At 38.9% G+C, this 14892-nt stretch overlaps 1 protein-coding gene across 1 annotated transcript in view; it reads right to left on the bottom strand.

The window, feature by feature from the left end:
• LOC309408774 (contactin-3-like) overlaps positions 1-14892 on the bottom strand; it is a gene marked incomplete at its 5' end in the record, with an annotated part of 80216 nt that overhangs the window by 51407 nt on the left and 13917 nt on the right. The window contains one exon of the mRNA XM_082004721.1: positions 1921-2016. Coding sequence (XP_081860847.1) covers positions 1921-2016 — 96 coding nt within the window. The remainder of the gene's footprint in view (positions 1-1920; positions 2017-14892) is intronic.

Raw genomic sequence — 14892 nt, 5'->3', positions numbered from 1 at the left:
ATGCTAAGTGTGTCCAATATTAAGTTTTCTGTGTTGAGATGTTTGTCATACTGACAGTCCTTTAAAACCAAAGATGTAACAGTAACACAGTAAGAAGTCAAAATAGCTGTAGAGAGTTCACTAGAACTTAATGGTCATAACAATAGGAGGAATAATCACAATTTAATCAAGTATCTTCTTGAAGGCTTCTTACAGCAAATGTAAGAGTTGGGTGCAAATCCCCATCAAGATAGCAAGAACTTAGAAGTTGCATGACATGGCAGAACACAACAGAACAATATTTTGGGGGCTAAAAAGGAAGAGAAACCAAGGTATTTGAGAAGGTTTTTAGAATTAGTGTTGTCTGAAATTATTTGATAGCTCAGTACCATAAATACAGAATCAAAATTAAACAAACAAACAAACAAAAAAAAATCACATCACTGATCTGGAAAGGGCTGAACAGCCCCCCTCAAGCCAGGTCAGCTGTTCCTAAACTATCCCTGCTATTCCTAACAAACTACTTTTGACTAAAGAATGGATATTTTATCTAAATCTAAGTCACCTTACTATAGGTTTATTTTAGTGTAGAAAGGAGATGACGGAGTTTTTGCACCTTTCTCCGTATCTCCTGAAAACTTTAATGGTTAATCCTCCAACACTCAGACAAATCCAAGGATTTTAAATAATTCTGGTGCCAATTCTCAGCTCCATTTGATAATTCAGGGAGCCTTCAGCTCTCTCTTTGCATGAATAACACAATTAGTGTGGGTGCTGTCAATTATATCCCATCTGCTGACTGATGAAGAAATTCTCACCTCTTCTACATGTTGATATGACCACCATTCTTAGCAATATGAGCATGTTTTGTATCACCTCCTGTTTAACACCTCAAACTCAAACATTGCAAACTCAGTGTGGACTTTAGTCAAGTTGGCAACCATCTCTGGGTGCACACCCATGCAAGGGATGCAAGTGTAAGAATGGCTGGGGTAATTCAGACTTCAGACCGCATATAGAAACAAAATATAATAGTACTAATTCTTACAGATAGCTGGGAGAATGACCCATTTTCACAGCAGCTGAAAAGACAAAGCTATAAAGATGATTTAAGAGTATGTATCAGTTTAGAGAGAAAAATTCTGCAAGCTCAGACAGTTGTAAAATTGCCACTTCATGGCTGGCTGTGTCTGCTTGGACTCTGCCAAATTTAAGAGGCTACAATACCTATATTATTGTATTCAATGTTTAGCTTATATTACCTTGTCTTTGCAATCAAATTTAATGTTTAACATCACAGCCCTTCCATAATAAGACTACGTATCAATTAAAAACAAATAAAACCAGTTACTTTCAATTATTACTTGAGGCTCAGCAGCAATTAGTCAAAGATTGAAGATGCAGAATTGAATGATAAAACGTACTTGCAACTTTCGGTTCACCAAAAACCCATATAGCCAGTGTTTGCACGTCCCTCAAGACACCAGTGTTTTAAATTATGCCAGCATCATTACATTACACTACCAATGTCTTGACTGCAAGAAAACAGGCAGATACTAGCATAAATAAAGACAACAATATACTCTTTGCAATTGTGTAGTCAGAGAAAACCAGAATCACTGAGGCTCGGCAATTGTGAAATTGGCCAGAATTTAACTCCAGAAGATACTCAATTAATTCCTGGAAATATCATAAAAATGAGACATGTGAAGCGCACAGAGATTACCAGAAGCTAGAAAGGCATTTCAAGATAAAAGTAAATCCTCCTCAGTACTTTTCTCCCCCCTTTTTGGTTTTGTTTTCTTCCTCACTGTATTTACTTGAGAAACCAGGTTTCATTCTCGCTCTCTCCAAAGGCTCTCCATCTGCCTTTCCAGGGAGATGTTCCACCTTACAGTCAATCAGCTCTGGCTGAAGCACGCAGCCTGGAAGGTCCCTTACCTCCTGCCCGTGGTGGTGGTCCGCAGAGCAGCACGACTCCCTGCCCCTCTCGAACCGACACCACGCTTCTCATTTTCGTCCTGGAATTTTCAAGATCTGTTTTTGAAAGAAAGGTGAGCTGGATATTAGGAAACAGAAAAGACTAAATATACAGGAGCTTCAAGTTCTCAAACCTTGATATCAGATCTCTTAGTAGGCAACTAAGTTCAGCAATTTCAGTCAATCAGTTGCAAAAGAAATAGCTGTTCAACATGAGGGAGGATGACAGAATTAGGACTGAAGTGAACTAATTTACAAGAACATAATTAAACAGCTCTTATGGCTAATTTTGTTCTTATGTGAGGCTTATGTTATCCTAATTTTGATAACCAAAAAGGAGTCATAAGCATAACTTGAAAATAGGTCTTTAAGCCACTGCTTCTTCTGAAATGAAGGCCCTGATGAAAATAGCATCAAGATCCTTCTAAGCTCCCCTAACCAACCGTAAAATAATGCTAACACCACAGCTATTCAGAAAACGGATATATCCCTCTTCAAATAGAAAAGAAACCCCTCGACCATCTCCCTGCGGCAGAACCCCTTCTAACATGGCCGAAGGCAAGCACTGTGCACCTCGGCGTGTTGACCCAGCGCTCTGCTCTGCCTGGCTTCAGGTCTTCTGTGATCTTTTTCAGCTGTATAAGTGGGAAAACAAATGCTACTGAGTATATAAATGCAAAATTGCAGAGCAGCAGTATTTTATCATAAATTTAAATTAGCTTTCCCTTTAACTGGTGACTCAAGATCCAAGAAAGTATGGCCTCATTATATCCTTGAATTAAGCTAGATATAACGTTCAATACAAACTAAGACTGAGGTATTACACTAAGAAAGGTTTTTCCCATTAATAAACCATATATTTTTCCATAATAAAACCAAAGAGAAGACAATTAAAAAAAAACACCTTTGTTTATAACCTTGCAAGGGATACTAGCACACAGTCTTTAAAATAAGGCTGTCTTTATAACTAAGCATAACAGGAGTAGCAAGTTGACCAACAATAGCTATTTCCCAAAATATAATATTTTTTAATATTGAAAAGCAACAGCTGTTACAGTCAGAACACTGAACAAGAGTGATTAGAATTTCAATGTTTCGTTTTAAAAAAATACATTTAATGCTGCAATAAGATATTGTTGTATTATTCTTTGTTACTGCACATAAAGCTCATAGGAGAGTTTATCAAAATGGCTGTTCTCAGCTTTCCAACTGAATTTCGGTGCAGGTACATCTCAGGGCCTACATCTTCATGCACAGAATAAGATTGGGTCCTTCCACTGGACACTCTGTGGAGGTCACATACAACCACAGCCAAATCGATTCCACTGGGAGATCAAAATAGCATGCCCTGCAATTTGTTTCAGGCCTTTTAAGCATCTTTCTCTTTTCTCCATAAGAATATAGATTCATTAGCCACCCCTAACACAACTCCCCTGAGTCATGAAAAGAAGAACCAAGAGCTGACAGCACCCTAGAGGACACACAGTGTTCTGTATTAGAATGAAAACAGCTATGCAATGTGGATTTTGAAGTTTCCAAGAAATAAAATCTATTTTACATATAAAATGAACTTAGCCCAAATTTTGCCCTCTTACATCACAACCTCTGCGAGTCATAAATCTTAAGTAATACACGTAATTTCTGTAATTAAAAAGAAATGGTTTATCACTGCTTTCTATGCACGTGTTCATTTATTGCAAATATAGGCCTTCAGAAACTCGGTTGTCTTTGTGCTGTCTGACACACTGTAGGAGCAGGACGGGATTGGGCTGGGAGCACATTGGGAAGGGATGCGACCTGTGGGACATGCCGAGGCGCTCGGAGAGGCACGTCCTCCCTGTCCCACAGGTACCCAGCAGGGACCAACTGCAGCTCTGTGGTTTGATCTGTTGCAATGTTGTACTGCAGAAATTATTAATCACTGCTTGTAGATGAAGACTGGGGAACAGTTTTTTGGGAAACAAGAAGCAATGCAGAATCTATCAGAAAATGAAGAATATGAGCCATACTACAATGAAAGAATAACTTATCATTAATTAGCAGGAAGCTCTCCATCCTACCTTCCAGAGTAGTTTAAGTACCAGACTAATCACACAGCTGCAGAAATATCATCACTTAATTCATTTATATACTTGTACATTCTCTTTACACATTGTCTGGTGCCACTTTGAAAATAATTAAAAATCACCATGCAAAACAGTAATAGAGTTCTCTATTAGCATTATACAGTGAAGTCTAAACCTCTGACCTTGGAAAGTACTCCTGCTAATATACGAGATTTTCAGATGTCGGTAACATACTTAAGAGTATTAAAGGTCAAAGCCAGTCCTGCTTGGTGGAATATCAAGACAGACTGGTTTGAGGTTTTTTGTTGGTTTTTTTTTTATTTGCGTTTTTGTTGTTGTAGGGTTTTTTGTGTTTTCCTTCTGTGTTTCTTGTTTTATAAAACCAGTATCCCAACAGCAATAACATTAGGCAGAAGTGCTGCATCGTCTAACAAAATTTGCCATTACATGAAATCACTGGGAAGGAACATTAAGTTCTCAGAAAACTGACAGGCTAAATAAAATACTGTAAAAGGTGGGCAAATAATGGAAAATATTGTTTACTTTTCCAGATCAATTTGTATCTCTGAAATCAGAGGCTCTTATCCTGCTGAAACATCTTAATAGATAAAATATAACTGGAAACAAAGAATGAAGATAAGAACAGAAGATAGTTTTGAGAAGTGATGAGTCAGACCAGGGCTCACCTTTCAGCACCCCATGGGATGACAATATCCCATTCTTTTGTTTGAAAGAAAAGGGCAGAAATATATAAAGTATTTCTTCATTTTATCTATTGATCTATGGATTGTCTTATCATCAGATTTTTAAAGCTTTATCTACTTTCTCAAACTGGTCACCAAAATAAAGCATTTTAATTAGTTTCTCTTGCCTGCATCTTTTTACTTCTTACTTGCATTTATGATGATTTATTATGCACCACTTTTATATCCTTTCATGCGAAATGCTACTATCCTGGTAGGAAATGAGCAACTTTATTACTCAACTTTACCAGGCAAAGTCTCTAATCATAATGGTAAAAAGATTTTGGTAAAAGTGTTACAAAAACTTGACTACACAAGGAGAAAAAAACCACTCCACTTAAAGCCAATCTCAAACTGTGTAATTTGCAAAATAAATGTTTTTACTGCCTGTTTATAGTTTGCCATATAGAAGAAAGTTTAAAATTAGCAACTGAGACCTTTCTGACTCCTGAAACAACATTTTCTTCTCCCTTCCCCTGCTAATACATATATTTGCCTCGTTGCTTTAGTACCAAGTACCTAAAGTTACATCAACTGAAATACACATGCCATTGCAAGAAAATGGAGCAAGAAAATGTAATTCAGCTTTATAGAAAAGAGTCTTTTAGTCTGCCCGAAAAGGAGAACAATGAAACGTGTTCTTGCACATACAAACAGCAAGGATATGAAAACTACATATTCCATCGGGTTCTCTCCTTCCATTTAATAAGCTAACTTTTGAGTCTCAAGCACGTTGCTAAGAGAGATTTCAAAACACGCGGTAACAGTAATTTGACAATCTTACCTGTAATAACTGTTTTATGCATTTGGAACAGAAGCATTTAAAAGTTCATGTGACACCCATGACAATTAGAAGACATGGATTTGTGAATTCATGAGGGGAAGAGAATAGGCTACCTGAAGCATCCGTATAAGGGAGACAAACCTTGCCCTCATCTGATGTCAACACGTCAGAAAGAATAAGAAAATAAGATCTTCATCTGCAGAATGCGTGCCTGTTGACTGCACTCACTGCAGTTCACTGCAAGTACCTTCTAAAATGTTTCTGGTTTCTGTAATCTTGCATAATCAAGGAATGTAAGCAAACAGATCATGCAAGATCAGATCAAATATTACACCTATGCTTTGAAAAGAAATAGAACACCATGTTATGAAAAATGCAAAGAATTTTTTGACAAAACTGCTCCAGACACAACTCCTAGCTTGTGGCAGCACTGAGTTGTATCCCACTTTGCCAAGAAACCTGTGTGATGTTTCACGCCTAGTCACATGTATCTGTACACAGGATCTTCATAAAACTAGGAGAGGTTGCTAGAAATAATTCCAACTTCTAATTATTTTTTAGGGGGTTTTTTTCTTCTTTTTTGAAGTAATGCACAGGACACATTCACTCCCTGGAGAGGAGCAGGATTCAGTAGGTTTCCAACTCCAAGTCCAGTGGCACCCAAGCATCTTATTACACTTACATCAATTGCTATTTATTGTTAACACACGTTTATTAGCAATTCTACCATGTTTTGAAAACTGCAGAACAAGGGTTCATGCTCTACAAACATAATTGTCCCTGAAGAGCCACAAAAATATTTATTCCATTACTTCATTAGACTCATTATTATTCAAAGCAGCCGAACTTCTTAAATATAATTTATGTATAATTCTGTACTGGTAGGATGTTCAAGTACCTAAATGAGCCAGACAACCAAATCTTAACTGTTTTCTTGAATAGGTAATTCTGAAGTGGGGACTTTGTTCGATGTCAGCACATAATGAAGTAGTAATTCACAACCCGTTTGCCCTGGTAGAAGTCACATTATTAAAAAGACATGAAATACCAGTCTCTCAGCTCTTAAGAAAAAATAACAGCCTCAGTGTGTTGTAATAGCTATGTTGGTAACGACAGCTTCTGGAGAAAACAGAGTAAGACAAATTTTTTTCCTTAAAAAAACCCAAACAAATCTCTTCACCACCACCTAAATCACCTAGGGGCATAAGCAAACCTTCTTCCCCACCACTCTATACCCCAAAATTGGCTATGCCAAGGCATTTCTGTGACCATGTATTTTATACTTCTTTACAGGTACCAGAAACCAAATGTATTCTTGGCATAATTTTAAGCTTCCTAAAAATACTTGTATCCGCTCAACAGAACAGTTGGGATACACAGCCTGCAGACATACGGCACTTGGGAAAAGCACAACAGAGCTGCACACAGAGCGAGTGAGACTTTCTGCTGGCTTCTCTGGGCTTCAGAGCAAGCCTGGGAGAATCATGCTGGGCTGGGAAGGAGGGATGAGACTGAAAATTATCTCCATAATCATCAATTATTGTTGGGAGGTAGAAAGGAGAGAGGAAAAAAATATTCACCGTGCAAAAGTGAACATTACTCAAAGCATGCAAAGAATCGGGGTGATTTGTCAGTCCAGAAGATGTTCACCAGCTACCGGGGAACCAACTCCACAGTTTAATATTTGTCAGGCTGGTGTTACAGGGAAATTATATTATTTCACAGCAACCTCTACAGAATCTCTTAATGCTGTGACACACTGCTGAACCTTCATTTTATAGTATAACATTTATCTGTATGAAGGTACCAGTACAGCGGGTTACAAACACACTATAGAGTATTTTTAAATCCCTGCTGCAGTAAGAGGAGCGGCTCTGGCCCCGCGAGTGTATGTCTGCAGCCCCGAGCTGCAGCATTGCTCATTCAGGTTGAGCCCCAGCCTGACTCCTGAAGCCCCGGCCCTTTCATGTCCTCAAGGCTCCAGGACTGGGCAAGCAGAAAGACTCGCTGACTCAAGACACTTTTTATTCACAATCCAAAGCACTACTTAGACAACTTTGAGGTTTTTAGTGTGAAATACTGCTCCGGCCTCTGTTCACGTTACATTAGTCTCATTCAGCAAAGCCCATATGAGTTACAATCTTGTATCCGTAAACGTATTGCCAATAAAATGCCACAAACTTCTATGTAGAGTGAGCGGCTCAGGGATGAGACCATGCAGGGAGTTTCCATTGCATGGAAAGCAGAACATCTAACGATCGAGTCGTGCAGGGATTAATGGGCTGCTGGAGCCAGCAACGGTGAATAGCACCATCCAACAGCATCAAAAAGTTAGTTACAAAACTCTCAACCTCTTTGCCTCCCCTTAAGTCACTTGGGATGCAGCAAAAAATGCACCAGAAAACAATTAAACACTCTTACAGCAATTAAAGGACAATAATTTAAAAGTCATACAATAAAGTGTGTTATAGAAAAACAGATAGGAAAAGGTAAAAAGAAATTGGCAGTGATGTACTGAAGTGCGGTGAACATGAGCCACCAGCATGGGAAGAGGTACAAGAGTCTGCAGTAACGAGGGAGAAAGAGGCACAGAGAGATGAGATGCTTTTGTGGGTTGTGTGGAACAGAAGGAAGAGACCAGAGACAGCAGAATAAAAAAAGCAGTAGAGGACCATCAATAGCATAAAAGTTGAGTCAACATCTGATGAGCAGGGTTGTTTGTTTTGGGTTTTTTTCTTTTGTTTTTTTTTTTTTTAAACACGCTTTGCAGCAGCAAAAATGCGCTGATAGAACTGGAAAAACAGCATTGTAAGAGAAATGTGTGTTTTGAAGGAAAGACATTCTCCAATAAATATTTCAAAAAATATGCCTTCCATAAATTCATATTATCTGGGAATTATCACTGAACTCAAGACAAACACAGCACTGAACAAAGCAATTCAAGTAACTTAAGAAAGAGGAAGGAAGGATGTTTGCTCAAGGAAATTATCCCACAGCCAGGTTCTTGGATGCAACACAGATTTTGCCCCCCTAAAGCTTTCCTAAAACAAACCCTAAGAATATGCTGACAGTGTATAAAGCACCTCCATCACTAACCACTCGTGACCACAAAGCAGGGTTAGTGGTGAAGAACACCAGGCTATTCACATTTTAGTGAACAGATGTCTAAATGCTTTGCCAGGTCTACTTCTAACTACCTGAAGGTTGGTTTATTTATTAAGTGGCAGTATTTCCAAGAAGACTTTCCTCAATAAATAAATAAATCAATGAAAACCATCCTACAACAGCTCATTTTTGAAGCACTGGGAACACGCTGATGACAACAGGATTTTTTTTTCTGCCACTGACTTCACTCCTTTATCTTTCCAAAGACAGCCACCTTCCTTAAAGAATGGATGTATTCTCCCACAAATATCACAAAATACATCTGGGTTGGCACCAAAAAATACTGCCAGGATACGGGTAACCAAAATCTGTCATTTTCCGCATCTCACTTGGTATGGAGCACCTGGCAAAAAGCCCCACTGCTTTGATTAGGGCCATGTGGACTGTAGCACATGTAAGGATGACAAATAACAGATAGAGCAGATGAGTAAGTGTCCTATGAACAGATGTCTCACCACAGCTGCTGCTTCACACCTAAAAATACACTAACTGGTTAGTCAGCATAAAAATTCAACATTCACAGGCCTTCAAAATATTTATAATTCTCATCAAAATGTGTGTCCTATCTGGGTTAAGCAAAATAATAGGAAATGCACAAGTTTATACAGAGCTGCAAGCGTAATGAGGTATGCCATTAACTCCAACATCGCTAATTAAAAACACTGCTTTGGAGGAAATCGCACCATCTTTATGGAGCTGCTCCAGCTCTTCAGAGTGAGCTCCAGCTCAGGCTCTCCAAAGCTCTGTAAGCCCGAGATTGCGTTTTTTGCTATGATTAAACCTCTGAAGTAGGTTTATCTGTTTATGTCTGTCCCCCTACCACCAGCTTTGCAGCCAGCAGGCATCTGCAATGAAACAAGCCATCTCCCCATCCACGAGCTACGATACTAGAGTAATTTGCCTAGAAGAAGAAGAGAGCAAACCGCTTAACCCATGACCTACCCTGCCAAAATCACCTGTGCAATTTTCTCTTCCAGAATCGGTTTGGTTTCATCTCTAGCTCCAGCTTGTCTTGGGTATTTTTAACTTGACATGCTGGGGAGCCTGAAGAGCTAACACTAACGTATTTCTAGCCTTTGTTTTTATTTTAATAATTCCCAGTATACTGTTTCTCGACCTAAAACCAGATGGGTTTGTCAGGTACATTACGCCTTAACTCTTTAGCTTAATAAGTCAAAGGAATGCAGAGAAGATGACTATTTCTATGTAAGTCATTTCAGTAACCTAACTGAAGTAAGCCATACAGGGGATAGAGCGCAAGCACAGAAATTAATACTGTATCGAGAACAATATTTACAGGAGGAGAATTCAGAGGAAATTAAAACTTTTAATTTTATTATCAGAGTTACTGGTAGATGAAAAATGCACAGGCAGAAATAAGAGTAATACATTTTCATGGTAGCACATTTGCCTGGTTCATGTAGAGGAAGAACAGTTATTTTACTGTATTAACTATTCACATAACAAGTTTTAGCAAGAGGTAAGTGAATTTTCACGTCTGACAAAATAACTCAGTATCCTGAATATAGCATATGCTACTGACATTAATTGCCTCTGTGATGTTACAAGCTAACATTTCTTCAACAGGGATTTAATACACTCTTCCTTGGGTGCTCCACTACAACTGCAGCAGTATCTAGCCGAGTACAGAGATGCTGCCACAACATAAAACAGATTCTGGAAAATTGCTGCAAACATTTATGACTATAAATCTGTTCGGTTACCAGCTAGGATTAGACTACATTAACAGGCTCAGGAGGACAGGATAGATAAGAAAAATGATCTGTTTCTGTCCAGGCACCATACAGCAACACTAAAGTTGTAGCTTAATGGATGTTCAGGAGCACATCAAAAGCAAACCAGAATATATTTTGTTCATTTCCTTTACAGTAGCCAAAAGTGGCTAAAGCAGATGGTCTGTAGTTACTTTCCTTACAGACTTCAGGGAACAGGGATGCAGTGACGTGCATTTCTTGCCATGATGTCATTTGCAGCTGACAAACAAAACTGGTCTTTTATCTTACAGATAAGGTAGGAAAAATAAAAGAAAAAACACATAATTATGATGCTGACAGTGGAGATGTTTAAAACAATAAAAAATTGCCAGATTCATATGAAAATGCAAAAATTAAAAAATAAAACTTGATCTCTAGGAGACAGGACATTGTGCAGTCCAAGCAGCAGAATTTTTCTTGGACGCTGAAAATGAAAGCCAAATGATGAAAAGTTTCCCATGAAGCTGTATCTTCAACCTGTGCACGAGTTCTTAAAAAACTATTTAATCAAATGCTAGAAAAGGCTGCATAATCTTAATTCATTATTCTCGTGCAAACATATGACTCTGTAGTCCCTAATAAAATTAAAAGAACATACTGAGGTTGCAAACTCAATTACTTGGAGTTAGAAAATGCCAGAATTAAGGTTGCCTAAGAACACAAATATCGGCCAAGAAAACACACCCGAAACAGTGAGATTTCAGCACCAAGGGCTTGGGACGGGAGTGTGCGTTGGCTCCTGTTGGCTGGGGATACGTTGCAGCTGGGAAAGGCACCGAGGGGCGTTTGCCATCAGGAGAGAAACCACCAGGAAAGTTACAAACACAGGTCCCATGAAGCAGCCACCCAGACTGAAACCCACTGCTCCAGACAGCCCTAGTCCCAATGCCACAGTCTCTCATGGGGTGTCGGATGCTTTAGCTTGAGATGCAGTTCTTATATGTTTCTGTCATTCCTCACACAGCTTTGTCCTTGTCCCTTTCTCCCCAGTGGCCTCCCCTTCAGCCCATGCTTCCCCACCAGTTCCAGTCTCCTCAACTCTTCCCAACACTCAAGCTGAGGAATATGCTGAGCCTTTCTTAAAATCCCTTTATCCCCAGTCTCATAAAACTCATTCTGCCAATCCCTTACCCCTCAATTATGATCATGATACTAATTACAATCAATTAAATTGCTCTAGCTTCTCCCTTTTCTTTTCATCCAGATGAATTTCGTAGCTTTTGCTGCTGGGATCGGAACACAGGAAAGACTGTCTCATCTCAACAGCAATGCCAGACTCCATTAGGTGAATGTTATAGAGAAACAGTAACAAAAAGCAAGAAAGGGGAGCGATCAAGAGTTTGGGCATACCCCCGTGGTAAGACTTCACATGTCTAGGAAGACCTAGAAAGGTATTTTCTTGCTTATAGCTAAAGTACAGGAAGAGATGCAGTGAAGCTGGGAACCTTCAGGGAGCAGAATTTGATGGAAGCGTTTCTTAAACAGCAAAGACAAAGACTAAGAGTCAATTCAACCAAAACAGCCTAAAGGCCATCTCAAGGCCATCTAGTCTCATTTTGGAGCTGCTCAGTATGGGGGGTTGATGATTTGTACCAGTTTCCCGCTATTAGAGCGGCCAGTTTCTTGTCTTATCTGGAAACTCCTCCTTTCCTCAAGTACTGCTGAGTGTATTTAATTAGTTTTTGAGAGTCTGAATGTTCAGTGGAAGATGTCAAATTATTTTGCACCTAGTGCGAGCTGCAGCAGAGATCGAGTGCATGGCAGCTCTTGCTGAGCACTGACTTCGCACTCCTCGTAGGAGGTTTAAGGAAACCTGATGAGCAGAGATCTTTGCAGTTGCTCCAACACGCACAGCGAGACACGTTGCAGCAGTTCTACTTATCTACGCTGAAATATGTTTCCAGTGTAGGCAACTTTCTTACACTTGTACCCTCCCATCAACAGACTCGAAGCAGTCAATAAAAGAAATCATTTAGAGCGTAGTGAAGGCGTACTGGAGGAGTAGCCACCGCGTTCAGCGGCACGCTGCCCACTCCCCTATAGCATTTTCACCGGAGTTTCTCCTGGTATCATTTCTTCAGTAGGACAAACCAAAGGCTGGCGTCAGATAAAAATCAAGTTAGGATTAAAACTCCAGACAGTTCAGAAGAAGCAATAAGTTACTGCATACTGGAGAAGGGTTTGATACAAGGGTAACTGAGTAAAATTGTATTGTGATACCCATGAGATCAAAACAGATCACCTAACAGTTCCTTCTGATCTATCATTTTAGAAAGACATGAAGAACCTATAGCACAGTTTATTTTCTCAAATCTAAAGCACTGTAAACACTACCTTTTATCCTACCAAAGAACTGCTCTGTTCCTACCCGGTACACAAACACACACTAATCGCCCTGATCAGAACTATAGACAAGGTCTACCCACTGCAATTAAGCCAAAATTTCATTTGTTCTGTCACACATCTACTTCTGCCCTTCATACCCTCTACAGAATCAAAATGGCCTTTCCAGTACACGTGCCAGTGCTTCAGCCTGGTTATAAAATCTCTCTTCCAATATTAGTCCGTGCTCTGACCCAGATATAACAGAGAAATATTTAAAAAACAAGCAGTATAATCCCCGCACAGATAACAAATCCCATCTTTTGGTTTACAAAAGCAGGAACAATAACGTTTACACAGTTAAACAGAGGGGTAAATAGCTGATAAAACTGCAGTTGGTCTTGCTCAGAATGAACTGCGATTGTCTGGAGGAAGAACAGGAGACCCTTGCAAACATGACTTGGAATAAATTAAATTCACTACACAAAGCAATGATTTGTGCTAATATTTCAGTCTAACTTGATCTACTTGGACACCTTATATAGTGATAAATCAATGCAATTCAGGGTATATGGCGGGTTAGTACCACAGTGTGACCAAGTGTCTTGCTCTCAACTGAGAACAGTTGCAATGCATAGCAGCCCTTTTCTAGATCTAGACTGACATTGTCTTCTCACGGACACTGTGACATGAGAAATGGATTTATCCTTGCCATGGAGTCAGTAAATTCTGGAATCTGGAAGTATGTTTAGGTCCCACAGTTTAGACAAAACTCAGAACTGGAATCTCTAGATAGTTTTTTCAGTAAAGACGGATTTATTATGATGCAAAAAGGTTTCTAGAAAGAAACAAGATAGCAATTCCACTGAATCCCCATCAGAAAAGGTAGAAGAAAAATACAGGATGGATATGACAAAACTGGCTTAAAAAGAGGCTACAATTACTTTGAAATGCAAGCAAACAAAAGAGTTATGCACAAAGATGAAAGGATACATAAGAGTAGCACACATTATTACGAGCTGAAGTTACAAAATACTAAGGAAAAAATGCTACATTTTTTAACCAAAGCTGAAAAATTCTTCTGAAAAGAATATGAAATAAAAGCAGAGCAATATATGTATTAAGAAATCAGAGGTTTAAAAATAACTGAATGCAAAGGAGTGTGAACAACTGATAAAGAAATGCAAAACACAACTGTTAATATCAGATTATTCATAATCAAAAGCATCATACTGTACACTTATTTGGTATTCGGGGAGCCAGTGTAGAACCAATCTCTAAACCAAGAAACCCAATAAATCACTGACTATTTCATTGTTTAACCTCATTACTGGCTAAAATAACATTACATACAGTAGAAGCAATCAATACAAAAATCACTAGGCAAATACAAATCATTAGATGTTACAATGACGATAGGCTCACATAGAGAAACTGCACTCAGCGACATGGTAGGTGCCTTCTTACACACCAGGGTTTCAAACAGAAGTCCTCAAGACACCAGTTTCTGCCCATCATCTACAAACTCTCATTCTCTCCATCAGATCTGCAAGATCACAAGGTCATCTGCACTGTCTGCAAAGTACTGATTTAATGCAAACATTAATATGAAGTTGAGGGTTGTTGGGGTTTTTTTTTTGCTTGTTTTTTGAAATGGTACCACTTGCAAATGATGAATGTGTATGGACACAGCACTTACCAAACTTAAGTTATTCCCATACGTCATTAACATTTAAATGTGGTTTAGCTGGTTTTGGGTAAAGAGGTTTTGACTTGCTTATTTCCATGGTGAGTGGTATCAGAAAAAAATAATCTGTATAACGTTTCAGTAAAGAGCTACAAAAATAAAAGTTCTAAGGGAAATAACTGAAATCATTTGAAATTCAAGTGGTAAAAAGGCCTTCCAGCTAACTGCTGAGTTCATCTTTCCAGTTTGCTCCATCGCCCAAAAGCTAGTGCAAACAGATTATCTACAGCACTTTCTTCTTTGCTCTTCTTGCTGCAAGACAGCGAAAAAAGAAAATGCAGGGATCATTTGAGCACATTAACCTCCTTGGAAGAGATGGGAACGAGACAAG

Source organism: Phaethon aethereus, assembly GCF_964289735.1.
Source record: "Phaethon aethereus genome assembly, chromosome: 11".
NCBI lineage: Eukaryota > Metazoa > Chordata > Aves > Phaethontiformes > Phaethontidae > Phaethon > Phaethon aethereus.
Note: the sequence above shows the minus strand (reverse complement) of the source record. Positions and strands in the feature narration are given on the sequence as shown.